This window comes from Sciurus vulgaris (genome assembly GCF_902686455.1).
Source record: "Sciurus vulgaris genome assembly, chromosome: 13".
NCBI classification, from domain to species: Eukaryota; Metazoa; Chordata; class Mammalia; order Rodentia; family Sciuridae; genus Sciurus; species Sciurus vulgaris.
The window spans coordinates 85,328,244-85,354,561 of NC_136474.1; the positions used below are offsets into that span (position 1 = coordinate 85,328,244).

Here is a 26,318-nt window from a genome sequence, read left to right on the forward strand (position 1 = left end):
TGTTATATTTTTATTTTGTTAAAGTCTGTTACTTGCAATCATATTCTTACTTTTGTGCATGCATCTCTGCTCCTAGAGAATGGTTTTACACCTCTGTCAGGTGAGTTCAGTAAAACTGCATGGTATTTATGTTTTTCCAATTTTGCTTAAAGCATTATTAGCTTCTGCAACACTAATTATTACTGTAGGTCCATTTGTGTGTCATGAATCTTTTTTTTTTAATCTCTAATTTATCTCTGCTATTGTTATAGTGTGCTTGATATGTCTACAGAAGTGGATGCTCTAAGTATTGAAAATTAACAGGGGCTAATAACTATGTAATTCTTTCCCCAAATGTACTTACAGTTATTTATTATAAGTGTTGGTTTTATTATGTTCATTTGCCAATAACATAGGCTAGTTCTAGTGATAAGATAGCTAAGATAGATATTGACTGTAATAACTTAAATACCTTTTAATTTTTTCTTGTGGATAACTTGTTGATAGATTCTTTAAATAAATAAGATACAATTGCAAACATATTTTATTCCAGATAGTCTGTAAACACTCTAGGAAGTTATGTTCATAGTCACATTTATAAATCATTATTAAATAGGATTTAGCCAATAAAGGATTAATGAGAATTATCTGTGATCTCATTTAAATGGCAATAGATTATTTATTTGCTAATAAATTATTATTTTGAATTATTCAGTTTGAGATAAATTTCCAGTTCACAAATTTTTTATTATAAGTGGATTGACTATTTTAGAACATAAGTTTCTACTGTTATTGTTGTAATGTTTACCACCAATTTTACTTATAATTCATGGGACCTACAGTATGATAGGTACGTGATGCATTGGCAAAACCCATTTAAAGCTCATCCTTAGTTACCTGTTTAGCAAAAGAAATTTGTGCTGATCCTCAAGAAAATTTAAATGTAGAGTTTTTAAAACTTTTATTCTTATAGTTATTTTTAATTCCAAGAGGTTAAAAAACTTTTCTTGGTGGTGTTTTTATTTTTCTCTTAATAATTTAAAAGCAGTGACATAATAAGAATTATGAACGTTTTCTATATCTTGAAGGATCAGTGTCCAATTTCAGATTGTTTTGCAGTTCTGCCTGGCAGAATGGTGTTTGAGCTTCTTTTTCTTTTTCAGCTTGTAACATAACCGTGCATTAATGTTTGCATCCCTTTTACTATGTTTCCTTAATGTAATCTGTAAGTGTTACAGAAACCTAATTATCATTAAATGAAGTTTTAGCTTTTTAATTTTAATTTTCCATGTTATCATAAAAGACCAGCACTAAAATCTGATTGAACTGCATGAAGTATTTATAAATTTGCATCATTGGTAATCAGACACATTACCTTATATATATAGATGTATATGTACACACACACATACATATATCTACTTTGAGGTATGTTTACTTCTCTGATTTTTAAATTTTTAGTGTTTATAAAGTACATAATTATAATTTTATAAAGAACTGATCATTTTTCTTTATTTAGTTACTTGTTTCTTGTTCTATTTTATCATAAAATTAGCCATTTGTAATAAAACAAAGTTATCTTCTCTCAAAATTAAGTTGCACAACAATGAAGTTTATCATGGTCTGATTTAAAACCTGTCCCTGGGCATAAAAAGACAAAACCTTCAGAGAATATGTGTTTAGCCCTGGGTTTAATCCATACAAAGCCCTGGGTTCAATTCCCAGAACTAAAAAAAAAAGATGGAAGTTTTATTTCATTACTACTGAATTACTTTTTAATATTTCATCCCAGCTTTTAAATCTATATTTTTTAAAAAGCTCTTTTCATGTTGAAGAATTAGTATTTTAGATTTTTCCCTATTAAGTTTCATATACTTCTGTCAGTATAAACCTTTTTATTGGTATGTAAATATGGTTAAAATATTCTCCTTTTTCTTTTAATGTTTTTTGGTAAACTGAAGAGCATACTAATATCCTAACTGATTACATAAAGTATTAGGAACAGTGTATATGATTTTGATTAAGTAATATATTCACTTCATGTAGCACTTTTGAAATGTAAAAAGATGCACAATGAAAGCTTTTCTCTTTCCCTTGTACTTCCACAACTGTTCCAAACAAAATTTTACTCACTTCTAAGGGTTTTTTTCAAGTCTTTTGATAATTTTATTAATTGAATTATCTTCTTTTTTTTGGGAGGATGATCACCAGGGATTTAATCAAGGGACACTTAACCACTGAGTTACAACCTTAGCCATTTTTACTTTTATTTTGAGACAGTGTCTTGATAAGTTGCTGAGACTGGCCTTAAACTTGCAGTTCTCCTACCTTATCCTCCCGAGCTGCTGGAATTATAGGCATGCATACCATTCCAGGCTTTTTTCTTATTTTTGAATTGTAAGAACTCTGTATATTCTGGATATTAAAGCCTTATCACATATGTGATTTACAAATATTTTCTCCCATCTTTACATTCTTGATAATATTCTTTGTTGGGCAATTTTTTTTTTTTTAATTTTTATGAAGTCTGATTTATCTATGTTCTCTTCTATTGTTTCTACTCTTGGTGTCAAATCTAAGAATCCAGGGCAAAATCTAGGGCCAAGAATATATAGCTTGTGCTTTCTTCTAATGATTTTATAACTTTAGTTGTTATATTAATTAGATTGCTTGTCCTCTTTGAGATACTTTTTGTGTACAGAGTAAGGATACAGGTTTATTCTTTTAATGTTAGCTATCCAGTTGTCAGGGCAACGTGTTCAACAGAAAAAAAAAATTTTCCCTGTTGAGTGTTCTTGCCACTTTTGTCAAAAATCAGTTTGCTATAGATTGTTTGAGTTTATTTCTGGACACTTAATTCTGTTCCATTGGTCTATATAGCTAACCTTGTTCTACTCCCGCACTGTTTTGTTGTAGTTGTTAGTAAGTTTTGAAATGGGAAAGTATGAGTCCTCCAATTTTATCTTTCTTTAAGTAATGTTTGACTATTTAGGGACACTGCAATTCTGTATAAATTTGATGCTCAGCTTCCATTTTTGCAAAACAGATCATTGAACTTTTCCAAAGCAAAAGGGTAAAAAATGTAAATGTTTCACTTGATTGAATTTATTTCTGGTTATTATTTTGGGTGATACTGTATATGATATATATTCCATAATTTTCTTTTCAGGTTATTCATTGCCGGTATATAGAAATATAGTAAATATTTGTGTTTTAATTTGTGTGTTTAGAGAGTCACACACCTTGAAGCTTTGCTGAATTTGTTTCTATGCTAGTGATTTTTAAAGTGTTCTGTGGTGTTTTCTATATGTAGAATTTTGATATCTACAAACAGATACTTTTAACTTGTTTCTTTTTCAATTTGATTAGCTTTTTTCCCCCTCATTCTCTATTGCTACCAGTATATTGTTGAATAGACTTGATTTCAGGAAGCAGATATCTTCTCATTCTGATCTGAGGGGAGGAATACTTTTATTCTTTTGCCATTCAGTATGATGTTAACTCTTTAATTTTTACAAATGCCCTTATGTTATTGAGAAAGTTCCCTTCTTTTCCTGGTTTGCTGAATGTTTTTGTCACGGAAAGGGCATTGAATTTTGTCACATGCTTTTTCAGCATCTGTTGAGAAGTTAATAAGGTTTTTTTTCTCTTTGTTCTATTAATGCAGCGTATTATATTGATTAAATTATGTTTAACTGCTTTTGCATTGTTGGGCTGTAGCCATGTAGTCATGGTTTATAAACTTTTTTATGTTCTTTCAGATTTGATGTTAGTATTCTGTTGATCCTTTTTGAGTCTATATATGTAAGAGATACTGATTTATAGTTTCCTTGTTATATATTTGTCTAGCTTTGTTATCATGTTGAGATTGTCTTCATAGGATGTGGAGGAATTATTCTGTTCCAGTTTTATCAGTTTGAGTAGAATTGGTGTTACTTCTTGGAATGTATTTTTGCAAGTTACCAATGATCAGACTTACTTTGTTTTTAAAGCTGATTATTGGTTGGATCTCTTTACTTTGTTTCTCCCCTGCCCCTTAAAATCTAAGGATTCCTTTTGTTTCATATGCTCCCCCCTCCCCCCGCCCTGCTTTTGTGGTAGGAACACACACATCTTATCTTCTCAGGTGACTTTTTTCAAAATTTAAAACTCTCAAATAATAGTATCTTGGGAAAATGGACTGTTCATAGGAAATATTTTGAAAGTTTATTACAAGAGTAAGGAAGATAAAAATATTTATAAAATCATGTGAATATTTGCAAAAAAGAGATTTGCTATCTCTAAAGATATTTCATCAGAAATTGTTTTACTAGTAAAACTGAAAGGAAGATTAATATGCTAGAAGACTTTCCTACTACTTCTGTATAAAATTTCATGGGTAACCTAGGACTTGAGAGGCAGGAGATCCTTCAGGTAGAAAGAACTAGATTTGTTATTAAAATTGCTAAAACAGAGAAGTTAAAGCTAATGTTATTTATTTAAATGAAGTGCAAAATCTTAATCACCCCATTAATGAATTCTAAAAGTCTTAGAAAATATGCAATAGTATTAGCACACTAGTTTCTTCTGTAATTATCAGAGGGCAGTCAGTTTTCTATTTCACTTCCATACACACAATTGATTACTGGAAAAATCTTGTTTTAAAATATTTAAGATTCTTATTACCTCCAAATATGGACATACAAGTTTTCTTATTGAGAAAAAAAAAAATTACCTTTGACTCTAATGTTACCATTAGAGTTGTTTGGTTTTATTGTGATTATTGTTATTGTTTTAATATTACATGAGGCATTAAATCTAATATGCTTAAGGATTTTGTCATTAAAAAGGATTTAGATACATCTTAAATGGATATTGAAAAGGATTAGATATATCTTACATTGCTCTAGTTTCAATACATTTCTTTTGTATTTAATCTTACAAAGGCATTTTAAAAACACTATCACCTTGTCTTTTGAAGGAAATTTAGCACCCATTTTTCAGAATTGTAGGAAAAGTTTTTAAAGGACTATAAAATTTTTCTAATGGAGAGACAAAAGCAAAGGAAATGGATTGATTCAGGTCTGTAAATTTATAAATAGTGTGAAAATGACAAAAAATGGACTGTTAAGTTCTTTGTTGAGAAGGCTTTTTTAAGGCCAACTTTAATCTCATAAAGAAAAATTAACAGCAATAGATAAGAAAATTGCAGCATTTGTTTGAAATACTCTTCATTTCTACACTAATCTTAATTCCTACATGTTTTACTTAAGGAAATTAAGAAATTTTTGCCTTTCTTATATTCTTAGGTGCTAAGTAGTGTACCAAGACAGGAGCTCCTCTAGTTCTTGGGCCAGTGATCTCACTTTTGTACATGCGTGGCCTATTCCAGTTAAAAGAGTATCTGTATTAATGCATGACATAAACCTTCCCTTTGATTAAGGATTACTGAGCCTCGTGATAAAATAAAATGTAAGGCAAACAGGAATAAAATTATTTTGTTATGCTTATTTTTAAGATAAAGCTAAAGATTCTACTACACATTTTAAACTGTGTGTATGTACAATTTTAGTAAATATCTTACCTTCATTTTGTAACTTTACCTTTAAAGAGTCATAGACTAGGGGCAAACAAAAAAAAAATCCAAATACTTTAAGTACACATGCAGGGATAATAAGAAAATAGAGAGATTAGGAGGAAGCAAGAAAATCATCATGAGAGAAATATCTGACTTGAAGAGTAAGTACAAATAAAACTTTTAGAACCTTTCTTGTTTTCGGGCATCAGAATAATTTCTCCTTTACTTGGTGCTTCCAGAATAACTCCTTTTCATCCTTAAGGTTCTTCTCTGAGGTTCTATTCTAACACATACCCTGGTGATGTTATGTGTTTGTTCTCTCATTAGTAACATTGGGTCTCAGCAGCCTAAATGGAATCAGCAAAGAATTAGAATACTCCTTGGTATTAATGGTCTTAAACCCTAATATTCTTAAATTTCCAAATCAGACAGAATATTTAATATGTTTTAAAGTTTTATTTTATCCTACAATATCAGGAGTAATCCATCAAGCATCATATTAAGTGTCTATTGAAAATATTAGAGTTACTTTGTTGGTGTGTTTTATTTTTTTGTTTCTTCTGTTGGTACTGGGGATTGACCCCAGGGGTACTTAACCACTAAACCACATCCTCAGTTCTTTTTATATTTTATTTAGAGACAGGGTCTTGCTGAGTTGCTTAGGGCCTCCCTAAGTTGCCAAGGCTGGCTTTGAACTCCTAATCCTCCTGTCTCAGCCTCCTGAGCCACTGGGATTATAGGCATGTACCATCACATCCAGCAAAAATATTAGTTTTAATATAGGATCCATATATACTCTTCTTCATTTTAGTACAAAATTATTTTCCCTAATTTTTTCTTTCCTTTTCAGTTACTTTCTAATTTGGAACCTACAAAGGCTTACAAATAGGAAGATTGAAAATGACAAATTTTCGGGGCTGGGGAGATAGTCGGTAGAGTGCTTGCCTTTTAAGCACAAGGCCCTGGGTTTGATCCCCAGCACTCAAAAAAAAAAAAAAAAGAAAGAAAGAAAGAAAGAAAAAAAGAAAATGACAAATTTTCAATATCTTCTACTCAGTTTTATTTGTAGCTCCTCTTTCCTATATCTTTGTACCATCAAATTTAAGATTTAAACCAGATAATTATAGCATAATATATAAAGACTTCAGAAATAATAGAAAAGGTCTTTAGGATTCATTCTCAACTTGAAAATTATATCATCTATCTAAGCAAGCATCTTCAAAATGAGAAAATATTTCTTAAAGTATAAACTTTCTATCATATTTTTCTTGGGTTATATCATTCTTTCCTTCTTAGTACATTATGGTGATTACTTTAAAACAACCATAAAATATTATTTTTATATTTAGAGGATTTCTTTCCAAAAATATTACTTTTGGACTTTTATTCCCATTAGATTTGAAAATCCACTCCAAAATTAAAAATATTAATATATTTTAATTTATTCAGTGTTAAGAATTTTATCTTAATATAATTAAAGTGTTAAATAACCTTAGTTTCAAATATTTCTATGAAAGAGAGAAGTAAACTTTTGGCTATTACCTTTATTTAATCTCTGCATGTTGAACATCTGGTGCAATGTACAAAATATTGTTAAGAATTTATAGTTTGACATTTCTACTGATATTCTGTGGTATTAAATGCTGAGAAGATTTAACAACCTGTGGAGATGTTTTGTTTTTATTTTTGTTTTTTCCTGTGCTGGGTATGGAACCAAAGCCTCTAGCATGCTACCCACCCAGCTCAAAAATGGTGTTTTTAATTAGCTACTGAGTTAGATGTGAAGGGCTTAAAATTATTAGATCATATCTAATCCTAAGGAAGATATATTTGTACTTTTGGATGGAGGGAGAGTTGTTTTTATTTTCTTTTATCTTTTTAAGTTTTAAAATAGAATGAATTTTTGCAAGTTTCATTTAAAAACACTTTTGAATTAAAATTACTATATCAGCTTATCAAATAATGGGAAATCATATAGTGTAAAGAACTAGTGGACCCCTGGGAAGTACTGGATAAAATAACAAGGTTAGTTGACTCTTGAATAACTTTTATTACATTGTTATTTATGCTTTCCGTAAATCAACACAAGTATATTTTAATGTTTTCACTGTTTCAAATAATCAAACTTAGAAAATTAAAATTGACTCTTTTGTACGTTGATGTTTAAATACCCATTTAAGAATATTTTGCAGTACATTTTCATTTTGAAATTTTCCACCTTCGTATTTCTTAGGAGTTGATCCCCCTCATATTGTGTACAGCATGTCTACATCCTGAGCCTAAAGAGAGAGATCAGCTTCTCCACATACTTTTCAATTTGATCAAGAGGCCAGATGATGAGCAAAGGTGGGTGTGATTACTTCTTTGGGAAATAAATACAGTGTTATTTGTTAATGTTTATTTGTCAATAAGATGGGCATTTTAATCTAAGTGCCTTTTTTCCTTCCCAGTATCTGTTCTAGTGGCATTGGAGCTTTCACTATCCTCATTGATGGTTTCAAATTCTAAGAAAGGCATTTCAAACTATAGTGTCCTTTTATCAAGTCACCTTCCCTCCCTGTTCTTTTTAAGGAAAACCTGGAATTTATGTAACAAATAAACAGATAATTCTCTGAGAAATTTAGCCTATGGAAAATAAATACAACCTAAAACAAAAATGTCCTTTTAAAGTTTCTGAAAGTCATTATACAGATGCAGGTACTGATGGGTATTATTTCTTTTATTTTTGAGAACTAATTCGCATTGAAGTCGTACTAAATTTTAGTGAAATTTACTTCTTTTAAAAATATAAATTCCCCTGAAAATTGCAGAATAGTTACTTTTTATCTGAAAATTCTATCTTCTATTAAATCACTTTGCTGATTTCTAGTGGAGAAGAGTCTCCTGGTAGTAATTAGGTTCTTCTCTAAACCCTCAGTATAGAAAAAAAGGGAGCAGGGCTGGGGATACAGCTCAGTTGGTAGAGTGCTTGCCTTGCAAGCATAAGGCCCTGGGTTCAATCCCCAGCACCGCAAAAAAAGGAAAAAAAAAAAAAAAAGAAAAGAAAAAAGGGAGCAAACAGCATGAGGGTTTTTTGTTTTTTTGTGTTTTTTTTTTCGAGTCTGGTACCAGGGATTGGGGCACTTAGCCACTGAGCCACACCTCCAGCCCTATTTTGTATTTTATTTAGAGACAGGGTCTTACTGAGTTGCTTAGCACCTCACTTTTGTTGAGGATGGCTTTCGAACTGGAGATCCTCCTGCCTCCGCCTCCCAAGCTGCTGGGATTACAGGCATGCACCACCACACCTGACACATGAGGGTCTTAATAGGGGCCTTACAGGTGATACAGAGAAGTTGCATATTATGCAGAAAACTACTATTTTTTGCCCTCCAAATGCAATAAGCCATAGTTAGGTGGCATAGTATAAAATTGGACATACCCAGTGATCTCCCAGGCATTATAATGTTCCACAGGAAAACTAACCTTCCCACAGGAAAGAGACTTTCAAAGAAGCCTGACTATCTACCTACATATCTTCTTGGCACTGTTTTTAATGAGTACTAAGACCTGTAAAAGCAAACAATAAAACCTTTATAGATTCTCAGCTGCTACTTATGATTTACTCCTTAAGGAAATGCTCCCAGCAGAAAGCAAGTTTTACTTTTTTTTTGTTTTGTTGTTGTTGTTGTTGACAGAAATAGAACTTTGGGTTTAAGGTAGCAGTAGCTTGACATTTATTTTGTTTCCAGTTTGGAATTTGCTAAGAAGACATGAAAAAGTATTTTTAGCAACTAAGATATAAATACTAAGCATTTGTGAGAAAAAAGCCTGATGGACAGCCATTGTAAAGGACCTGAGAAATTTTTGTTCCTCTAATATCACTGAGTGAGACTGGATTAAGAAGACCAATCTGATTCTTAATTTTTACTTTGATGAAAGTTTGTTTCATTTGAGTAAAAGGTAGAAGGCCTGTTTCTGTCTTCCCTTAGTCTCCAGACTTCTTCATTCAGAGATTAATATTTCCAGTAAATTTTCCAATAAACAAGAAATAGAGGGAAAATGGATAGGTGGTGCCTGTCATCCTAGAATATGTAGTATTCTTTTGTAAAACCCTGTAAGCCAGGTAAAGACCAGAAATTGCCCTGAAAGTACACAACAAGTGTTAATTATTTGCACATTATATTTGGTTGAATAAAGCTTCAAACCAACATACAATTGACAACATAAATTTCTGTCAAGAGATCTAGATATTAAGAAAAGAGAAAAGCAAACCTGGATTCTGCAGAACCACATTAAATTATCTGATCTGTTTCATATACCTCAGCTATCTTGGGAGTAAAGCTGTTGGTTACACTCCCTCCCTTCCTCTCAAAATAAACTAGAGCTGGATCAATTTCTTTTAAAGATTAGTGAACAGAATTGACATGAGCTCTACAGAAGTTCTATATAATGAAAATAGCAGTTCTTCTAAAATTCAGAATAAAGACATTTCCTGAAAATTGATTACAAAAAAGAAACTGTTTGGTGTGCTAAAACTAGAGGCAGGAGTTCATGATTATTATAAAATAGGAGACAGGAACAAAAAGAAATGTAGACTTAGAGGGAAGAGATTGTCTAGAGAGTAAGAGAAGATAACAAGGACGAAAAATAGGCAAAATATTCAAATTTACATTGAAAACAAAGGAATAGATTTTGCCAACACTGAAAATTGAATCCATGTTGTAAATCATAAATTTTAAATTATCAGTAAACCACTGTTGTGTTCATTGGCCACTTGGAAGGTTGAAGAATTGTTTGCTCAAATGTCCATGGCTTCTGAAATTTACAGGAACTCTGCAATACTAGCTCATTTTACATGATGATGGACAAAATGTAACGTACATGTTCCTACAATATTATTCCCTGGTTTTTCTGTAAAATGTTTTGAAAAACTGCCTTCACATGGCATGAATTGTATTATATAAATAGATTAATAGCCTTGAAAGCTTTTTGACATGAATTACTGCTTCATCCAATACTTTTTAAATACTCATGCATAAAACTTAGTTTTCCTTCATATACTTTGCTACAGCCGTTTAAAATTTTCCCTTGTGACATTTTCATGAACTTAATCACCATACATTTTATCCAAGTCTTTCTATGTTTTAAAATGAGAGTTTGTTAATCCTCTGAAAGACATCTTCAGACACTACCTCAACAATGAGATCCTAGTTACTCTTTAATTATGAAAGATTTTGAAGTTACATGTAAATTAACAGGAAACACTTGCTCCATTCACAAGATTCTACAGTGTTTTCATTCTTATTCTAATTCTCATTTTGAATTTGTATGCTTTTGTATTAATTGGATTTCTAATTCATATATTTCTTTGCCTTTATTTTTCATGCTCAAAATTTCTGCTGAGTGTATCCCCTTTTTCTCACAGATGAACCTGATACATCATGGTCTCATAATAGTTATGCTTTATAAGAAATAACAATTTCTGTGTCATTGGGTTATCCATAAACCGCTTACATTGTGTCTAAAAGGATGGTGTTCTGTTTTGGTTAGTCCTGAGTCCAATGCTCACACGGAAGATAGGCCTGAGTGATGAGTTATTCCTAAAGCTAGTGAGAGGGAAGGGCACAGATCAGAATGACTCATCAGAAGAAAAGGACATGGGTTTTGTTCAAGCAATGATAGATGTCTGCTTCAGAGAGTAAAACCTTTAAATATTAAGCAGAGTTGTGCAAATGTGGGCTTGCACAAATCATTCTGGTGGTTAGGTAGTTAGGTGGACTAAGTACCAGCTGGATAAAATAATGCAATAGGATGTTTTTCAGTGTTTATCTTAATCAAAAAAAAGAGATTTTTTTTTTTTTTTTTTTGCTTATAATAAACAGATTGTACAATAGTTAGTTTTAAGCAACTTTAGTACTTGTTTTTCTGACTTACATTTTCTGTGTCTTCTGAGAATTTGGAAGAATCATGAATAAGTGAACCATGGGAGAAATCAAGCTCAAAATTTAAAGTACAAGGAACTCCTCAACAACCATACAGAAAGAGTCGTACTGACTTTGAAACTCTTATAGTAGATATCTCTTTCCTGCTCTTAAAATACACCAGAGAGCAAATGGAGAGGGTCAGAATCCAATCAAGTATAATTTATACCAGCAGTCTTCACATGCTAGTCAAGTGGGAATAAGATAAATCAAATCACTGTTTTAGCATCATTCATTGCAATCTGAAATTTTTTAAAGAACAATTTGGTGGTATTATGTAGGAAAATAAGTATTTTATTTTTTCCTTGAAAAATACTGTTCCCTATCTTCAAACTAAACTCATTATGTCCCCAGCATCCCACATGTAGGACACCTATAAAAACTTTAGCAAGGCAGATAGTTTGTCTTAATGCAAGGATATAATTGGATAATATAGTGAAATATATTTATTACATTTTTATTCCTAGATTTGCAAGGCAAAAATCCAGGTCTTTAGAGTCCATTTTTATAGACTTTGCATGTAAAATTTATAGCTGCCACCTAGTGGCCAAAAGTACTACTATAGCTTTTCTTCTAGTCAAAATAGATCAGGAATTAAGCACTGATTTCCACACTTTATTTACTTTCACCTTACAGAAATGTATAAGTATTTACTAAAATAGACTAATAAATTAAAAAGGACTGGAGATGTAGCTTGGTTTCTTAAGCACCCTTGATTTCTATCCCTAATATCAAATATAGATAGATAGATAGATAGATAGATAGATAGATAGATAGATAGAAGTTAGGTAGATAACAATAATCAAATATTTCTGGAATTACATATATACAGTGGGGGAAAATAGTGATAAAATATTAGGAGATTTTCATGAAAGAGCAGGCATCCAAAGTGGCTTGAAATTTTCTTGTCACATTTTCCTTCTATTCAATTTATTTGCCCTCCTAAACTGGAAGGGAATAGAAGAGTTTAATACACACACACACACACACACACACACACACACACACAGAGAGAAATAAATAGACACATAGGGTGATGTAAGTATAAAGGGGATTCATGTAGATAAAAATATAACAAGCTTTGGACTGCAAGTATAGCTCAGTGGTATCTGAAGACCCTGAGTTTGGTCCCCACCACTGGGGGTGGAGGGTGTGGATTGCAGGGATTGTGGTGAATGAGAAGCTGCTTCAATACACAATAAAGATATATTGGATCATTTTGCAGTTAATTCAAATTGATGTATATTGAAAAACAGCAATGAGCAATGCTTAGGCTTAATTCTTTTTAACCCTTGGTCCTGATTGTGTTTTCTAATATAAATACAAGATTTTTTTTTGTCTTTTTTTGTTTTGTTTTATTTTGTATTATTTTTCAGGCAAATGATACTGACAGGTTGTGTGGCATTTGCACGTCATGTTGGACCAACACGTGTGGAGGCTGAACTCTTACCACAGTGTTGGGAGCAGGTAAATGAACTGTACTGGATTTTTCCTTAGTTGTTATATTCTAATTTCTTGTAAAGGTATATGTTTTCTTTTTTAAATGCCATTAGGAAATTTTTGGAATGTAAATTATGCAGCTACTTCTATACCTTAGCATAGTGATTAAAATTGCTAAAGAATGAATGCTCTGGAGTGTTTTCCTTTATTCACTCATTCAACAAATACTTATGAAACATTAATTCCAGTGCTAAGTATTTGTGTTGTGACTAGGGATATGGTGGTGAACAAAAGAGACATCCTAGTGGGAGATTAACAAATAATATGCTATCTTGTAGTGAATATTCCATGAAGAATAATAAAGCAGAAGAAGGGTTAGAAAGACATGGAAAATGCTCTAGAAAGGGTGAATAGGAGAAGGGATCTCTGAGAAAGTGATACTTAAGCAAGAATCTAAATGAAGTAAGATGAAACAAGTACAAAGGGCCTGAGGTGGGAATATGCTTCATGCATTCAAGGATCAGCAAGAAAATGTGTCTGCCGGTGTGTATGTGTGTATATGTGTGTGTGACTAGAAATGTATTTTATATCTATTGTATACTTGTATATATTACAGATACATATAATATAAAGTGTAGACCTTTTATGTGGGAGGTTTAGTATTTATAATTTAAGTCATTATTTTACTAATAACACTTTAGTTTTGTATTGAATTTTGACATTTCTATTCCGCTGTAGACCCTGGAATTGCTGGCTTTTTAGCTGATGTTTAGGTCACTAAACACCTTATTTTTCCACCTTAAAAAAGATAGGTTTCTCATTTATGGAGACAGATTTTATGGCCTTGTTTACAATAGTACAGTCAGTTTCTAGTCCTAAGAAAAATATTGATCTCTGGAATATCATGAATATGTGTAGTCATTTAGAGCTCTAGTCCTAATTTCCTTTTTCATTCTCCCCCCTCCCCTATTTTAATATGTGGATCTACAGGTTCAGTATGCAAAGTGAACAAAATACATCGCAATAATTACCTCCTGAAAGTGTCATACATCTATATATTATAGTGAATTCTAATATAAGCTGAGGTTCTCATCACTTTAAGTCAAAATTAACTTCAATATAACATGCAATTTACAATTTTTATTCTATATAGTCATTCATGTGTACATTTAACTTACAGTTTTTTAAAGGTAATTCAAATAACATATAGCTAGCCTATTTAAAGTATACAATTCAGTGGTTTTTCTATATTCACAGAGTTGTGTATTCACCACCACAATTTTTAAAAAATATTATTTTAGTTGTTGATGTGCCATTTTTTATTTACATAAAGGTGCTGATAATCAAACCCGGTACCTCACATATGCTAGGCGAGTACTCTACCACTGAGCCACAACCCCAGCCCATGCACAGTCAGTTTTAAAATACTTTTTATTATGCTAAAAACAAACACTCCTGAATTTGGTTTCTCTCTGAGGACTCTCTTGACTTTTATGATTTCCTTGGATATCTGTATGAATTTTAGAATTAGCTTATAGATTTCTTCAAAGATACTAACTGAAACTTTTATAAGTAATTCATCAAATCTATAGATTAATCTGGAAAGTATTTCCTTTCTAGTAAGTCTTCCAGCCTATGAATTAAGGTGACTTTTCATTTATTTGGGTCTTTTAAATTTTCTTTCAATAATGGCTTATAGTTTTCAAAATGTAGCATTTTTAAAATTTATTTGTATTTTATTATTTTTGTTGCTATTGTAAAAAGAATTGTTTTAATTCTATTTTCAGTTTGTTTATTGCTGATATATAGAATTAATATTGATTTTTGTTTGTACAGTTAACCTTGAGACAAAGGAAAATAAAATGAAACTTTATATGTAGCATAGTTTGACATTCAGACCATTCTGTTTTTGAGGCAACTGTATCTGGATTAAATTGAATTCAGAGATGTCAGTTATAAACATCTCTACTACCACCTCCTCTGTAACATGAATAAACATGGATATCAGGGATCTGTCTAGCCACCTACCTCAAGTTTGTTGCCCAGTAGATTACTATATAATTTCTTTTCTTAATTTTAGGCATCCAATACATTATTGAATTATGTCACCTTTTCATATGGGAATATGAGAAAGATATACTTCTTTTCCAGTCAAAGAAAGATTTATATTCTATGAAGAAGACATACGGGAACAAAACCCAGTATGTGTCCTTTCTTTTGTTATTTTTTGTTATGGTTCAGTGTAGTCATCACAATAGCAAAATTCCATCATTTTGCATATACAAACAAAACAAGAAGTCTTCTTCCTTTAAAAAGAAAATCATGGTTCCAGGCCAGATGGTTAAATCATTGATTAACTTATGTCCTGACTCATTAGATAAAAAGATTGGCATTATATAATGGACCATATCTATATGATCCAAATGCTGGATTTTCCAAATTAAAAATAATGCCACTGTTGCTAGGGAAAGGTCCTGATTTCTCCTGACATCCCAAGAAAAGCCTAGTCTTAGACAAACACATAATTTATAGACACCTTGCCAAATTTTCATCTTTGGTTTTCCCTTTTTTCTTTAACAGATGACCCCTGTGACCTCATGTTTAGGCTCTCCTTGATTCCCTTATTCCTGATCCAGGTATAGCCACACAGGGATTCCCAGAATGGAAAAGGAAGAAGCTTGATTACATTCTTAACAGGATTTGTGGTGAAAAGTAATTCTCTGTTGGAAGAAGAGAGGGTATGTTATTTATGCTTGATTTATTTATTTTTTTACTCTAGATTAATCACAAATACCCAGAAAGACGACTACTTGTGGCGGAATCCTGTGGAGCATTGGCACCTTACCTTCCTGTAAGAATTGTCACTGTTTCTTAAAAAGTTTTTCCTTTTTTAATAATAAATATGTTTTCAAGTGTCTTACACATCTTAATCCAAATTCTTTTAGGCATGCTATCTTAATAAAGAGATGGAAACAAAAATGAAAGGACCCACATTAATATAAATATTGTGTGGTGGATAGATAGGTGTTTTACTGTTGATTTTGCATGAATATAAATATATAAAACCCTATTACTAGTGTGGTCTGGGAAACCTGGAGAGTACCTTGACATCCTTTCAAAGTTGCCAAGTATTTTCATAATAATAAGACTTTTTAAAAAATCTTAATCACTATTGACATTTGCAGTGTTGGTACTAAAGTAGTGTTGGGCGAAAATGTTCATGCATTAGCACTAATCAGAACATTGCTTCTCCAAATGTATATTAATAATGATTGTATTCTTCACTGTCATATATTGGCACAGTAAGCCAATTTCACTTAAAAAGGAGCTTGCTGAATCAGTAAAAATTTTTTGAACCTTTCCTCTTTAATACTCTGTGAGATGAATATGTCTTTATGGAAAACCCATTCTGTGTACTGAAGTCTAAATCCTGTTTGCAGGAAAGGTACTTTTGCAGTTGTTTGGGTTGTGAGTTGTACTAGCCACTTCTCATAGGACATCAGGTTTTTTTTTTTTTAGTGGCACAACTGACAGTCAAGTTGTAGCTATTCGGATTTGGGTATGTGGCAGATATTTTCATTTTTGTGAAGTGAGCCTGTCACTTCAAGGAAAACAATCAGATAGCATTTGTTACAAATGATGAAAATGGAGCTTTTAGATGAGTTTTAGAATTTTGGAAAACTTGTATCTGCCACTGTGAACTTGACAACTTCTAACTATATAGACTTTTTGATGAGATCGTGGAAGTTTTTGATGATGTAATTAAATGTGTCAGTATTTTTAAAGCCCAAATAATGTTATGGTCCAATTTTTTCCCAAATAATCAATGCAACTTGTAGAGACAATGAAAATTGAAGATTGATCGATGGAATTTAATGCATCAGAGTTTTAAGTTATTGTTATCAATGAAAGATTTTTATCTGAAAAGCCTAGTAATATACTTCTCCTTTTTCAAAATCACCTTCTGTGAGGTCATCTTTTTTTAAAATATTTCAACCAAAACAACATATCACAACAAACAGAATGCAGAACAGATAAGAAAACTGTCCTAAATCAGATATGAGAGAGGTTTGGAAGAGTACGTAAAACATCTTTCTTCTCACTAATTTTTGTTTTGTTTTGTTTTATAAACAATTATTTTCATCAATATATTATTTATGCTAGCATTTAATTAGTTGTTATTTTTAAATTAGTTGGTATTTTTAAATTAATTGGTATTTTAATTTCTAATCATGGTAACTGTAAATGAATATTAACCACCCAAACAAAAGCTGTCAGAGATTCTTATTAATTTTAAATGAATAAGGAATTTCTGCCACCAAAAAAGATCGAGAACTACTGGATTTTTATGCCCTTATTGGACTTATTGGACTCCAATACCTTCCCATAGCTCAGGGCTTAGAAGAAAACAAAGTGGCATCACAATTATTTAATTTAGATACTTGAGACACTACCGCCTGAATACCAAATCTAGCCCACTGTCTGTTCTGTAAGTAAAGTTTCTTGGAACACATCCACACCCATTTTTTCATGTATCTGTCTTTGGTACTTTCTTGAGAGCTTGGAGGTTCAAGCAGAGGAGCACAGTTACTCACATACCTTCTTCCAAACTGTGGTCCCCTTCTAGTGTGGCAGGGAAATCAATCCTCTACACACTGATACCCAGTAACACAGGCTTCCCAGGCTTAGTCCCTAAGTGTATTCACAACCGCTTGTTTAGATCCCTGGACTGCTTTAGCTGGTCTCATGAGCTGCCAGATTCAAAGGAGAAGTAAGTCGGGCTTTCTTTCACTTTTGGGGCTTAACTCCCCTGCCCCAGGACCCCTTGTCTCTGGATAAAGATAATACCTCTGAAGAGAGAGAATTATGAGGAAGGGCTAGTCCAGGAGGAAAATGCCTCACTGGATATGAGGAAGGAGCAGGAAGCTGAAAATGAAGGAACATGAGTAAATGGAATCCTAGAGGCAGAGCAGAAACTGAAGTTGGCTATTGAGGAAATAGGGAGACACAACAGAAAAATGAAGAAATGGAGAATCTGCAGAAGCAAAATAATGCCCCTCCAGATTCCAGTTCTGTATAGCTACAAGAAGACCCCCCTCCTTTCCCAGAATGGTCCTACATGTCCTACTCCATGTATGACTATTTATAGGGGGTTTTCCACATCCTGTGTGGATGAGGGAAGGAATTTTTGTTGGAGGACTGTGCCAGCTATAAATTAATCACTAATAAATTTATCTAATCAATAATACAGGAGCCAATAATAATTTCAAATGTAAGGAGGTATGGTGTACTGGGCCATGTCAGATTTGGCCTCCAACAAGATGGAGAAGCCCACCTTTACCTTTGTTTATAGTCGTGTAGGTAAAGGGGCCAAGACCGGGAGGGGCTTCTGTGAGGAACAGGATGGGGTGGAGTTAGGGAAGCCATTTGCTTAGAGAATTAGTATTTCCTCATATGGTGAGCCAACTCTGTACAGGGCCATCTACTCCCCGGCTGTCTGAAACAGTCTTTCATGACTGCTAGCCAGTTCCTGGGAGTCAGACCTCTGTATCCCATGACTCAGCCAAGCCTGATTCTGCTAAACATGGATAGCTTCCCACAAGTATTTATCACCATTCCTGGGCCATGGGCTACCTACCGCTTTTACCCTGCTGGCCTGTGGGACCTCAGCCATCACCTCTACCTCCAAACTTTGGATAACCATTTTGAAATAGAAAGAGGACATTGAACTATGTATGGTATACATGCTGTGGCTGTGATGTATTTGAGAACTATCAGATGTACATTGAGATCTGGATGTTTTTCCCTGTTCAGTTCTGCTCCTCTCTCTTTGATCTCTCACAATGCAACTCCTAATAAACTTTTTGCAGCAGTTTAAAAATGAAGGGGGTTATTGCTCAGTCAGAGCACTTGCCTAGTATGTGTGAGACACTGGGATCAATCTTCATCACCACATCTACGTGTAAATAAAATAAAGGTTCATTGACAACTAAAACAAATATTTTTAAAAAATGGTCCTCTGGGGGCTGGGGTTGTGGCTCAGTGGGAGAGCACTTGCCTAGCATGTGTGAGGCACTGGGTTCAATTCTCAGCACCACATATAAATAAATAAGATGAAGGTCCATCAACAACCAAAAAAATATTTAGAAAAAAAAAAATAGTCCTCCTCTACCAGGGAAGGTCATCTTTTTTGGAGCACCCAGCTTCAGGAAGGATGCACATCAGTAGTAAGGGAGGAAGGGGACACCCACCTAGTCAACCAGATTAGCCATAGCAACCCTAGTTATCAGTGAGGGGACATGTTGCAGCCAGACAGATGTCATATCCAAGTTTCTTTCTCATTACAACTTCAAAGTTGGATAGTTGCAACAGATCTTTTTATATTCTCAAAAAACAAAAGTTTATACCATTTGGCCCTTTACAGAAAGTTTGCCAACCCCTGCTTTAAAGGGACATTTTTGTAAGATTTTTCTTTAAAAAGACTACAAAAAGTAGAATTGTACACTAGTGCATGAGCTATTTAGTTACATTTACTCTAAATTTCTGGGTTGATTTTGGGGGACTTAGCTTTTTGTTTTTTGATTTTTTTTGTTTTTTGTTTTTTGGTACTGGGGAGCTAACCCTGGTACTAGGGATCCAACCCAGGGGCGCTTTACAACAGAGCCCTTTTTATTTTTTATTTTGAGACAGGATCTCACTAAGTGACTGAGGCTGGCCTCAAACTTGAAATCCTCCTGACTCAGCCTCCAGAGCCACTGGGGTTACAGACGTGTGCCATTGAGGCCGGCTATCTGTGCATTTTTTAAGTTACTTGTATTGCTAGTATCTCTGCATCTTGCTTCTTCCATCATTTGCATTTTTTATTTGTGACAGTTTCATAGTAGCTCTAACCAAAATAGCATGGATTTATATTCTAATTAATACATAGGAGTTCTTCATTTCCCATACCTTCACCAGAAATTGGAATGATGGATTTTTTTTTTTTCCTCCCATTAATGGAAGAAAACTTGTATCTTATTGTTGGGATAATAATAGGAACATACAAATCTTAGATGAGTTTGAATATCCTGTTATGTATTGTTTCAGGACACATGAGCATCACTTTTTTGCAAAGGGTAAGTAAGCTGTTCCACTCTTAATACTGGAATACTAAGCAGTGTTGATAGACATAATGTTTCTTCACTGGATCTTGTATTGGAACAAGATCTAAACTGCAGCATTTCCTTACTGCAGTCATGCCTTAAATAGAGTAATCCTGCTGTCCTATAGAGGAGGGTCCCTGTAGCATACTAAAATTTATAATCATAGTTGATTACAGCCTAGATCAATGTAAAACAAATATCCAACTGAAATTTACTTACTTTGCCTTCTTGCCTTCTGCTAATGCCAACCCCAAATCCCTTCGAGATCTTTGAATTGTTTTTAGGGCAGTTTTTAGCCTAAAACATAAATTTAAAAGGCATATTCTAAAAGTATCCAAAAGTTACTAAAATTTAGTTTTGTTTTTAAAAAGTCAAAACCAAAACCAGACCTTTAAAAAATGTCAAGCACTGATCTGCATACCTAAGCAAGCTATAAATGTATGAAAATTGTCACCACCGATTTATTTCATTCTGTTACACATAAAACTAACCTAAATTAGTTTGGGTTTAAAGAATTTTATGAATCAAATTGTAATAATAGAACAAAGTAGGGTGGGAGGCACGTGAATTTGAATTTTGACAATTCTTTATCTTAACCTCAGCCATTAATTAAGCTAAAACATTCCTTAATATAACTGGAAAAAAATCTATATAGGGGTGGGGTTGTAGTTTAGTGGCAGAGTGCTTTCCTGGCACGCATGAGGCCCTGGGTTCTATCTACAGCACTACAAAAGAAGTGACCTTAAGGCACTGTGGTTAACCTTACATTAAATATTAAAATAGCAGTGAATCTTATTTTATTTTTAAATGTTTTCTTTACTTCTTCAAAACTAAAGACAGGATTTTGTTTCTTCATCCTATCCCAGGCAGTTGTTCAGTTGAATTGAACAGATGATGGTAGAAGAGTCATTGTCCATTTGTAGCAGAGTGTTGACTTTGTTGATTTGCTAAACATGTCTGGTGGAATGTCCTGTAAGGATTTGAAGGATTTTTACACTTAGTAAATGTATAAAAACATGCTGAAAGATAATTAAAGCTGCATTGAAGATAGGTGTTTTTACCTCTAGAGAGAAAAGGTAGAGGAAAGACCAGAGAGATCAATATTTATCTGTAATGTTTTGTCTTTTGAAAAATGAAAATTTGAAGCAAATATAGAAAAATGATGTCTTTTTATCTAGATTTTAAACACATAGAGGTATCTGTTATTACTTCCTTTCGTGTTTTAATGGAAATAAATAGTAAAAACATGTTGTTTATTTTCAGAAAGAAATCCGTAGCTCCTTGGTTCTTTCCATGTTGCAACAGATGTTAATGGAAGATAAGGCAGATTTAGTAAGAGAAGCAGTGATCAAAAGCCTCGGTATCATTATGGGATACATTGATGATCCAGACAAATATCAACAAGTATGTTTTTTATAATGAACCTCTTTTACTCCATTATAAAATTCCAAATAATACAATATTTCAAATCTGTGTTTCAAATACTTAATCTATAGTAGAAATGATAGGTATGTTGACTTTAATCAATTGGGGATAACTGGTATCAGTCTTGCAACTCAGAGGAAAGACTCATTTGTCCTCTGTTCTCTTTGTCGGGAAGTCAGCAGCATGTATGCCATGTTTTCCATCCCCTCTCTTTGGTTTGACCATAAATAGATATATGACATTTAAGAAAATCAGGAGGGGATAATATTATGGATGACTTCCTGTCTTGCTTAAAATATTTTCCAAGTTTCTTGAAATGTGTATTTCTAACTTTTTATTAAGTTTTGTAGGAAGTTTATTCTTTTAAAAAAATCTCCATTGTTTGTTTCTTTGGCAGGGTTTTGAGTTGTTGCTGTCAGCCTTGGGTGATCCCTCAGAAAGAGTAGTTAGTGCAACACATCAAGTATTTCTACCAGCTTATGCGGCCTGGACTACAGAACTTGGAAATTTACAGTCTCATCTTATTCCTACACTACTGAACAAGATTGAAAAGCTTCTTAGGGTAAGTTCTTCCTTTGCTTATATAATTTATACCAATTTAAAAGGTCTGTTCTAAGCCATCTTAGAGGGATACTAAGTGCCACTTAGTTGAATATTTTGATATATTACCAGTTGAAGATTTTCTTGGACTGTAGCCAAAAGAGATTTGAGGAGGTTTAACTTTACCAAAGCTGGAAGGAAAAAAGGGCCCAGTCTGTGTTTCTCAGCTCAAATAGCATCTTTATGGAAGTAACTCACAAACATTATTCAAAAAGCTAACTCTACTTAACCTTCTGAGGACTAAGTTTTTTTACATAAAAGTATCGGCTCCATTTCCAGAATACAGATATAACTAAAATCTGAGTCTGCATAGGTTTGTGTTTATATGATGTCAAAATTGCTTTAACTCTGCTTATTATTCCAATTATTCATTTCCTCACTTTTTAAAATGAGCTTTTCTGCCCACATTAAGAGAACTGAAGTTGGGGAGGCCAAAAACAAACCCAGAAACTTATTTATCTAATTTTTGTTCTGAAAAGTTCTTTTAGATCCTTGAAGAGAAACTTAACCTTTCCCTTAAGTTAGACACTTCAGATATAAAACCCTTTTTCATTCTCATAACCCTTTGAATTTGGTTTGTTTTATGTGGGACCTGAGACTTGGTGTTTAAGTTGCCAGTATCCCACAACTGTCATATGACAGAACCAGGATCTGATATAGGTCTGTGAACATTTTAAATCTTCAATAAATGTCTCACGTGTCCACATGTATTTATTTAATTTAGATTTGGGTTTTTCTATCTACAAATTTAAGAATGTATTTTTAAAAAATCATAAGTACACAACCAGACTAAAGTACCTAAAGTTTTTGCATTCTTTCTGAGAATTATTCATACCTGATTTTTCTGGTTCCATTTTTACCATGACTACATCTACATTACTACTAAAAGCATCTGCAGTATTCAGGATAGAGAGTAATTCTTCCATGAATGAATTAACTAATTTAGAACTTGATAGTATATAATTCTTATCTCTCATTCTTACAGAGTTGATATTTTTTAATATGGTAATGTCATCTCAATTGAATTTGAGCAGCAATAAATACTTTCTTCTCTAGTAATTCTTTTTTTTCCATTTTGTTTTCTGACCCTTTTAATCTTTTTTGTCATCATTCTTTTGTTTCCTTTTGAAGTCTGTTCTCCTACATTTTATCAGTGCATGGGATTATTTTAAAATGCTTTTACTACTTGCAGATGCAGTATTATTTGTATAAAGGGACCAGAGAGAAAATAGCAAGCACTGCTGCTTATTTGGCCATTGATCATTTAAAACAATTCATATAGCTTACTTTAATTTCTTTACCCTGACTTATAAAGTTTCAAAAGATAAGACCCTCCATAAATAAAAGGAATCTATACAAAATGTTCCTCAAATTAGAAATGACTTATATTTACCCTTAATTTTCCATGTAAAAGACTATTACTTCTGCAGTGCTTTTTTTGCTTCACATTTTGAATGGACATCTCCTTTAAGTGTTATGTTTTGAATCCAACATACACCAGGTCCTTAAGTGTTTTATTTGCCACAGAAAGGAAAAAAACATGATAAATCCAATTAGCAGTGTAATTTCAGAAAACTAAAATTAGCTTCCACCTCCTTATGTTTCAGGAAGGAGAACATGGGCTGGATGAACATAAACTTCACATGTATCTTTCTGCCTTGCAGTCCTTGATCCCATCTCTCTTTGCATTAGTGCTACAGAATGCTCCCTTCTCCAGCAAAGCCAAGCTTCATGGTGAAGTGCCACAGATAGAAGGTACTAAACTTAAATTCTGGAAGGAAGATGTAGAATATTAGCAGTTTAGTTTCCTGGAGACTTGTTTTTGATGAAAATTCTACAAGTTAGTATATAATAGCATAATTACTAAAATGTTTTGTATGTGTAGAATCTTGTGTATATAGATTTTATATCTAAAGTTATCTGGCTTCATCTTTTATGGATAAGCTTCATGATATTTATACTTTCCATTCTCATAGACTTTTTTATAGCCTTCATTGGGAGACTGGAATAAATGTTATCATCTGTGAATAAATCTGAATCAATGAAAAAAATTTATTTAATAGTTACTAGTTCAGTATATGAAGCTTGTCATTTACATTTTCTTCATATTTTTTTCTTCCCTGCTGTTTCATTTTATTTTTAATAGGGGAAGGTAAATATAATTATTTTTTTCCATTTTGTGTTCTTGATAGAAAGGAATATAAACATATGTGGCAGAATTTTCTTTTTTTCCATAGAAGAAATGTGTTTTATTTTCAGAAATAAATGAAATTGACAGCAGAGGCCAGATAATTCCTATCTCACTCTCCAGGTAGCCAGTAAGTGACCTTTGATAAGTGACAGGTGATTGACAACCCTATTGCACCTAAGCCCCAAGATAAATGCCTGTAAACAAGCTATTGCTATGTGTGAGATACCTTTGCAGCTTTTTCAGATTTGTGCAGTTACGCATGTCTGTTACTGGCTTCTGATAGACAAAGAATTATGACATTGAAACATCAACAGTTAATGTTTTCACATTTATACTTTTCCTATTAAGAAAGCTGTGGGCTTACCTGTAATCTTTGGGGCACTATATTCTAGGATACATGAAGCCAGAGACTAAAAGTAGTATGCACTATTCGAATGCCAGTTTTGTTTGGAAAATTGAGAGTGTATGGAGTTTAATATTTTAAATGAGATTATTGAGGATAATAAAAAAAAAATCAAACTTCACAAGATAAAGACTTTGAAGATAAGACTATTATGCACTCCTAACTGGCCACTTCTGATTCTGCCACTTGACTCATTAAAGCACTTCTCCTGCCTGGCTATTTTCCTGTCTTCCCGGTTCCCCCTCCTCTTCTTTCTATTTAGCTATATTAGTTTGCTACATGGACTAAATGACTTAAACCACAGAAAACCACAGAAATTTATTATCTCATAGCTCTGGAGGCTAGAATTCTGAGATCAAGGTGTTGGTAAGGTAGGTCTTTCTGAAAACCATGAGGGAAAAGCTATCTCTTGCCTCTCCCCTACCCTGTAGCAATTTGTAAGCAATCTTTGGTGTGTGTTGGCTTTTAGTATTGTCTCATTTCTCTGCTGTTATCTTCACGTGGCTTACTGTCAGTATGCTTCTTTCTGTGTCCAAATTTCCCCTTTCTATAAGAACATCAATCACATTGATAAGGGGCCTACCCTACTTCATCCAGTATATGACCTCATCTAATGTATCTTCAGTGGTACTGATTCCAAACATAAGACTCTGGAGGGGTGGAGACAACCAGTTCAACCTGTAATACTTGTTATCATTTCTTCATGTATTTAACAAATAATCCTTGATTATCAGCTGTTGGGAAGCTTTTATTAAAGATTAGATAGAACAATTTCTTTACCGTTTTGAACATATTCCTTCAAATGCTTATGTGACGTCTTGTGATTGTCATTATACCAAAAACAAACTTTTGTTTTAAGTTCTTGTTGACTTAACTTTGTGGCTTTTAACAGTAGGTATAAATGTTAATATTACTATACCCTTATTAAGGTTATACTGTCTTCATTATAAGTGAAGATTTATTATATCTTCTTTTAAGGGATATTCTGTTTCTGTGTCTATATATACACATATATATGTAATTTGGGGTATAATTTATTATAAATGAAGACCTGCATTTTTATAAATTATGACAACCCACACAGATACTTTTATTGTCAGTTTATTTCATGATATTAATATGTCAGGCACTGTTTTGGACACTTGGAATAACCAGGAGAATAATAAGTAACATTCTTTTCCATCACAGAGTATATATTCTTATGGCAGGGGATACATCAAAGATTCATAACAGCTGTTTGGCAGAACAGTTGTGGTGATTTCATTGACAGTAAAATGCTAGTGTTTTGCCAGCTAATTTAAATAACATTCTGGGGATCTTTCTGTATTATCATTATGTGAGTTACTCAATTTTTTTTTTTTGATCACAGTTAAATAGAACAATATTTTGAGTCTCCTGAACCATGGTAATTTCTTATCTATAATACATGAGTTATTCATAGAATTGCTGATTTCCATTCATTACTTTGTTTCTATTAGACTTAGCTTTAAACCTTTGGATCCTACTCTTTTTATAATAAATCTCAACATATCTATTTTACTTTTAATTAATACATTATTTACTAATACCGCATCAATATTTTTAAATTAATTCATCATAGTATTTGACAAATACAAAT

At 32.8% G+C, this 26,318-nt stretch overlaps 1 protein-coding gene across 7 annotated transcripts in view; it reads left to right on the forward strand.

Moving 5' to 3' along the window:
* RELCH (RAB11 binding and LisH domain, coiled-coil and HEAT repeat containing) overlaps window positions 1–26,318 on the forward strand; it is a 104,898-nt gene that overhangs the window by 43,311 nt on the left and 35,269 nt on the right. For all 7 annotated transcript variants that reach the window (XR_013758599.1, XM_079108414.1, XM_079108412.1 and 4 more), the window contains exons 11-16: window positions 7,770–7,882; window positions 12,876–12,966; window positions 15,719–15,790; window positions 21,345–21,485; window positions 21,904–22,068; window positions 23,714–23,861. Coding sequence is in view for 6 of the 7 variants with exons in the window: in XM_079108414.1 (XP_078964540.1) it covers window positions 7,770–7,882; window positions 12,876–12,966; window positions 15,719–15,790; window positions 21,345–21,485; window positions 21,904–22,068; window positions 23,714–23,861 (730 nt within the window). In the remaining variant the exon portion in view is untranslated. The remainder of the gene's footprint in view (window positions 1–7,769; window positions 7,883–12,875; window positions 12,967–15,718; window positions 15,791–21,344; window positions 21,486–21,903; window positions 22,069–23,713; window positions 23,862–26,318) is intronic.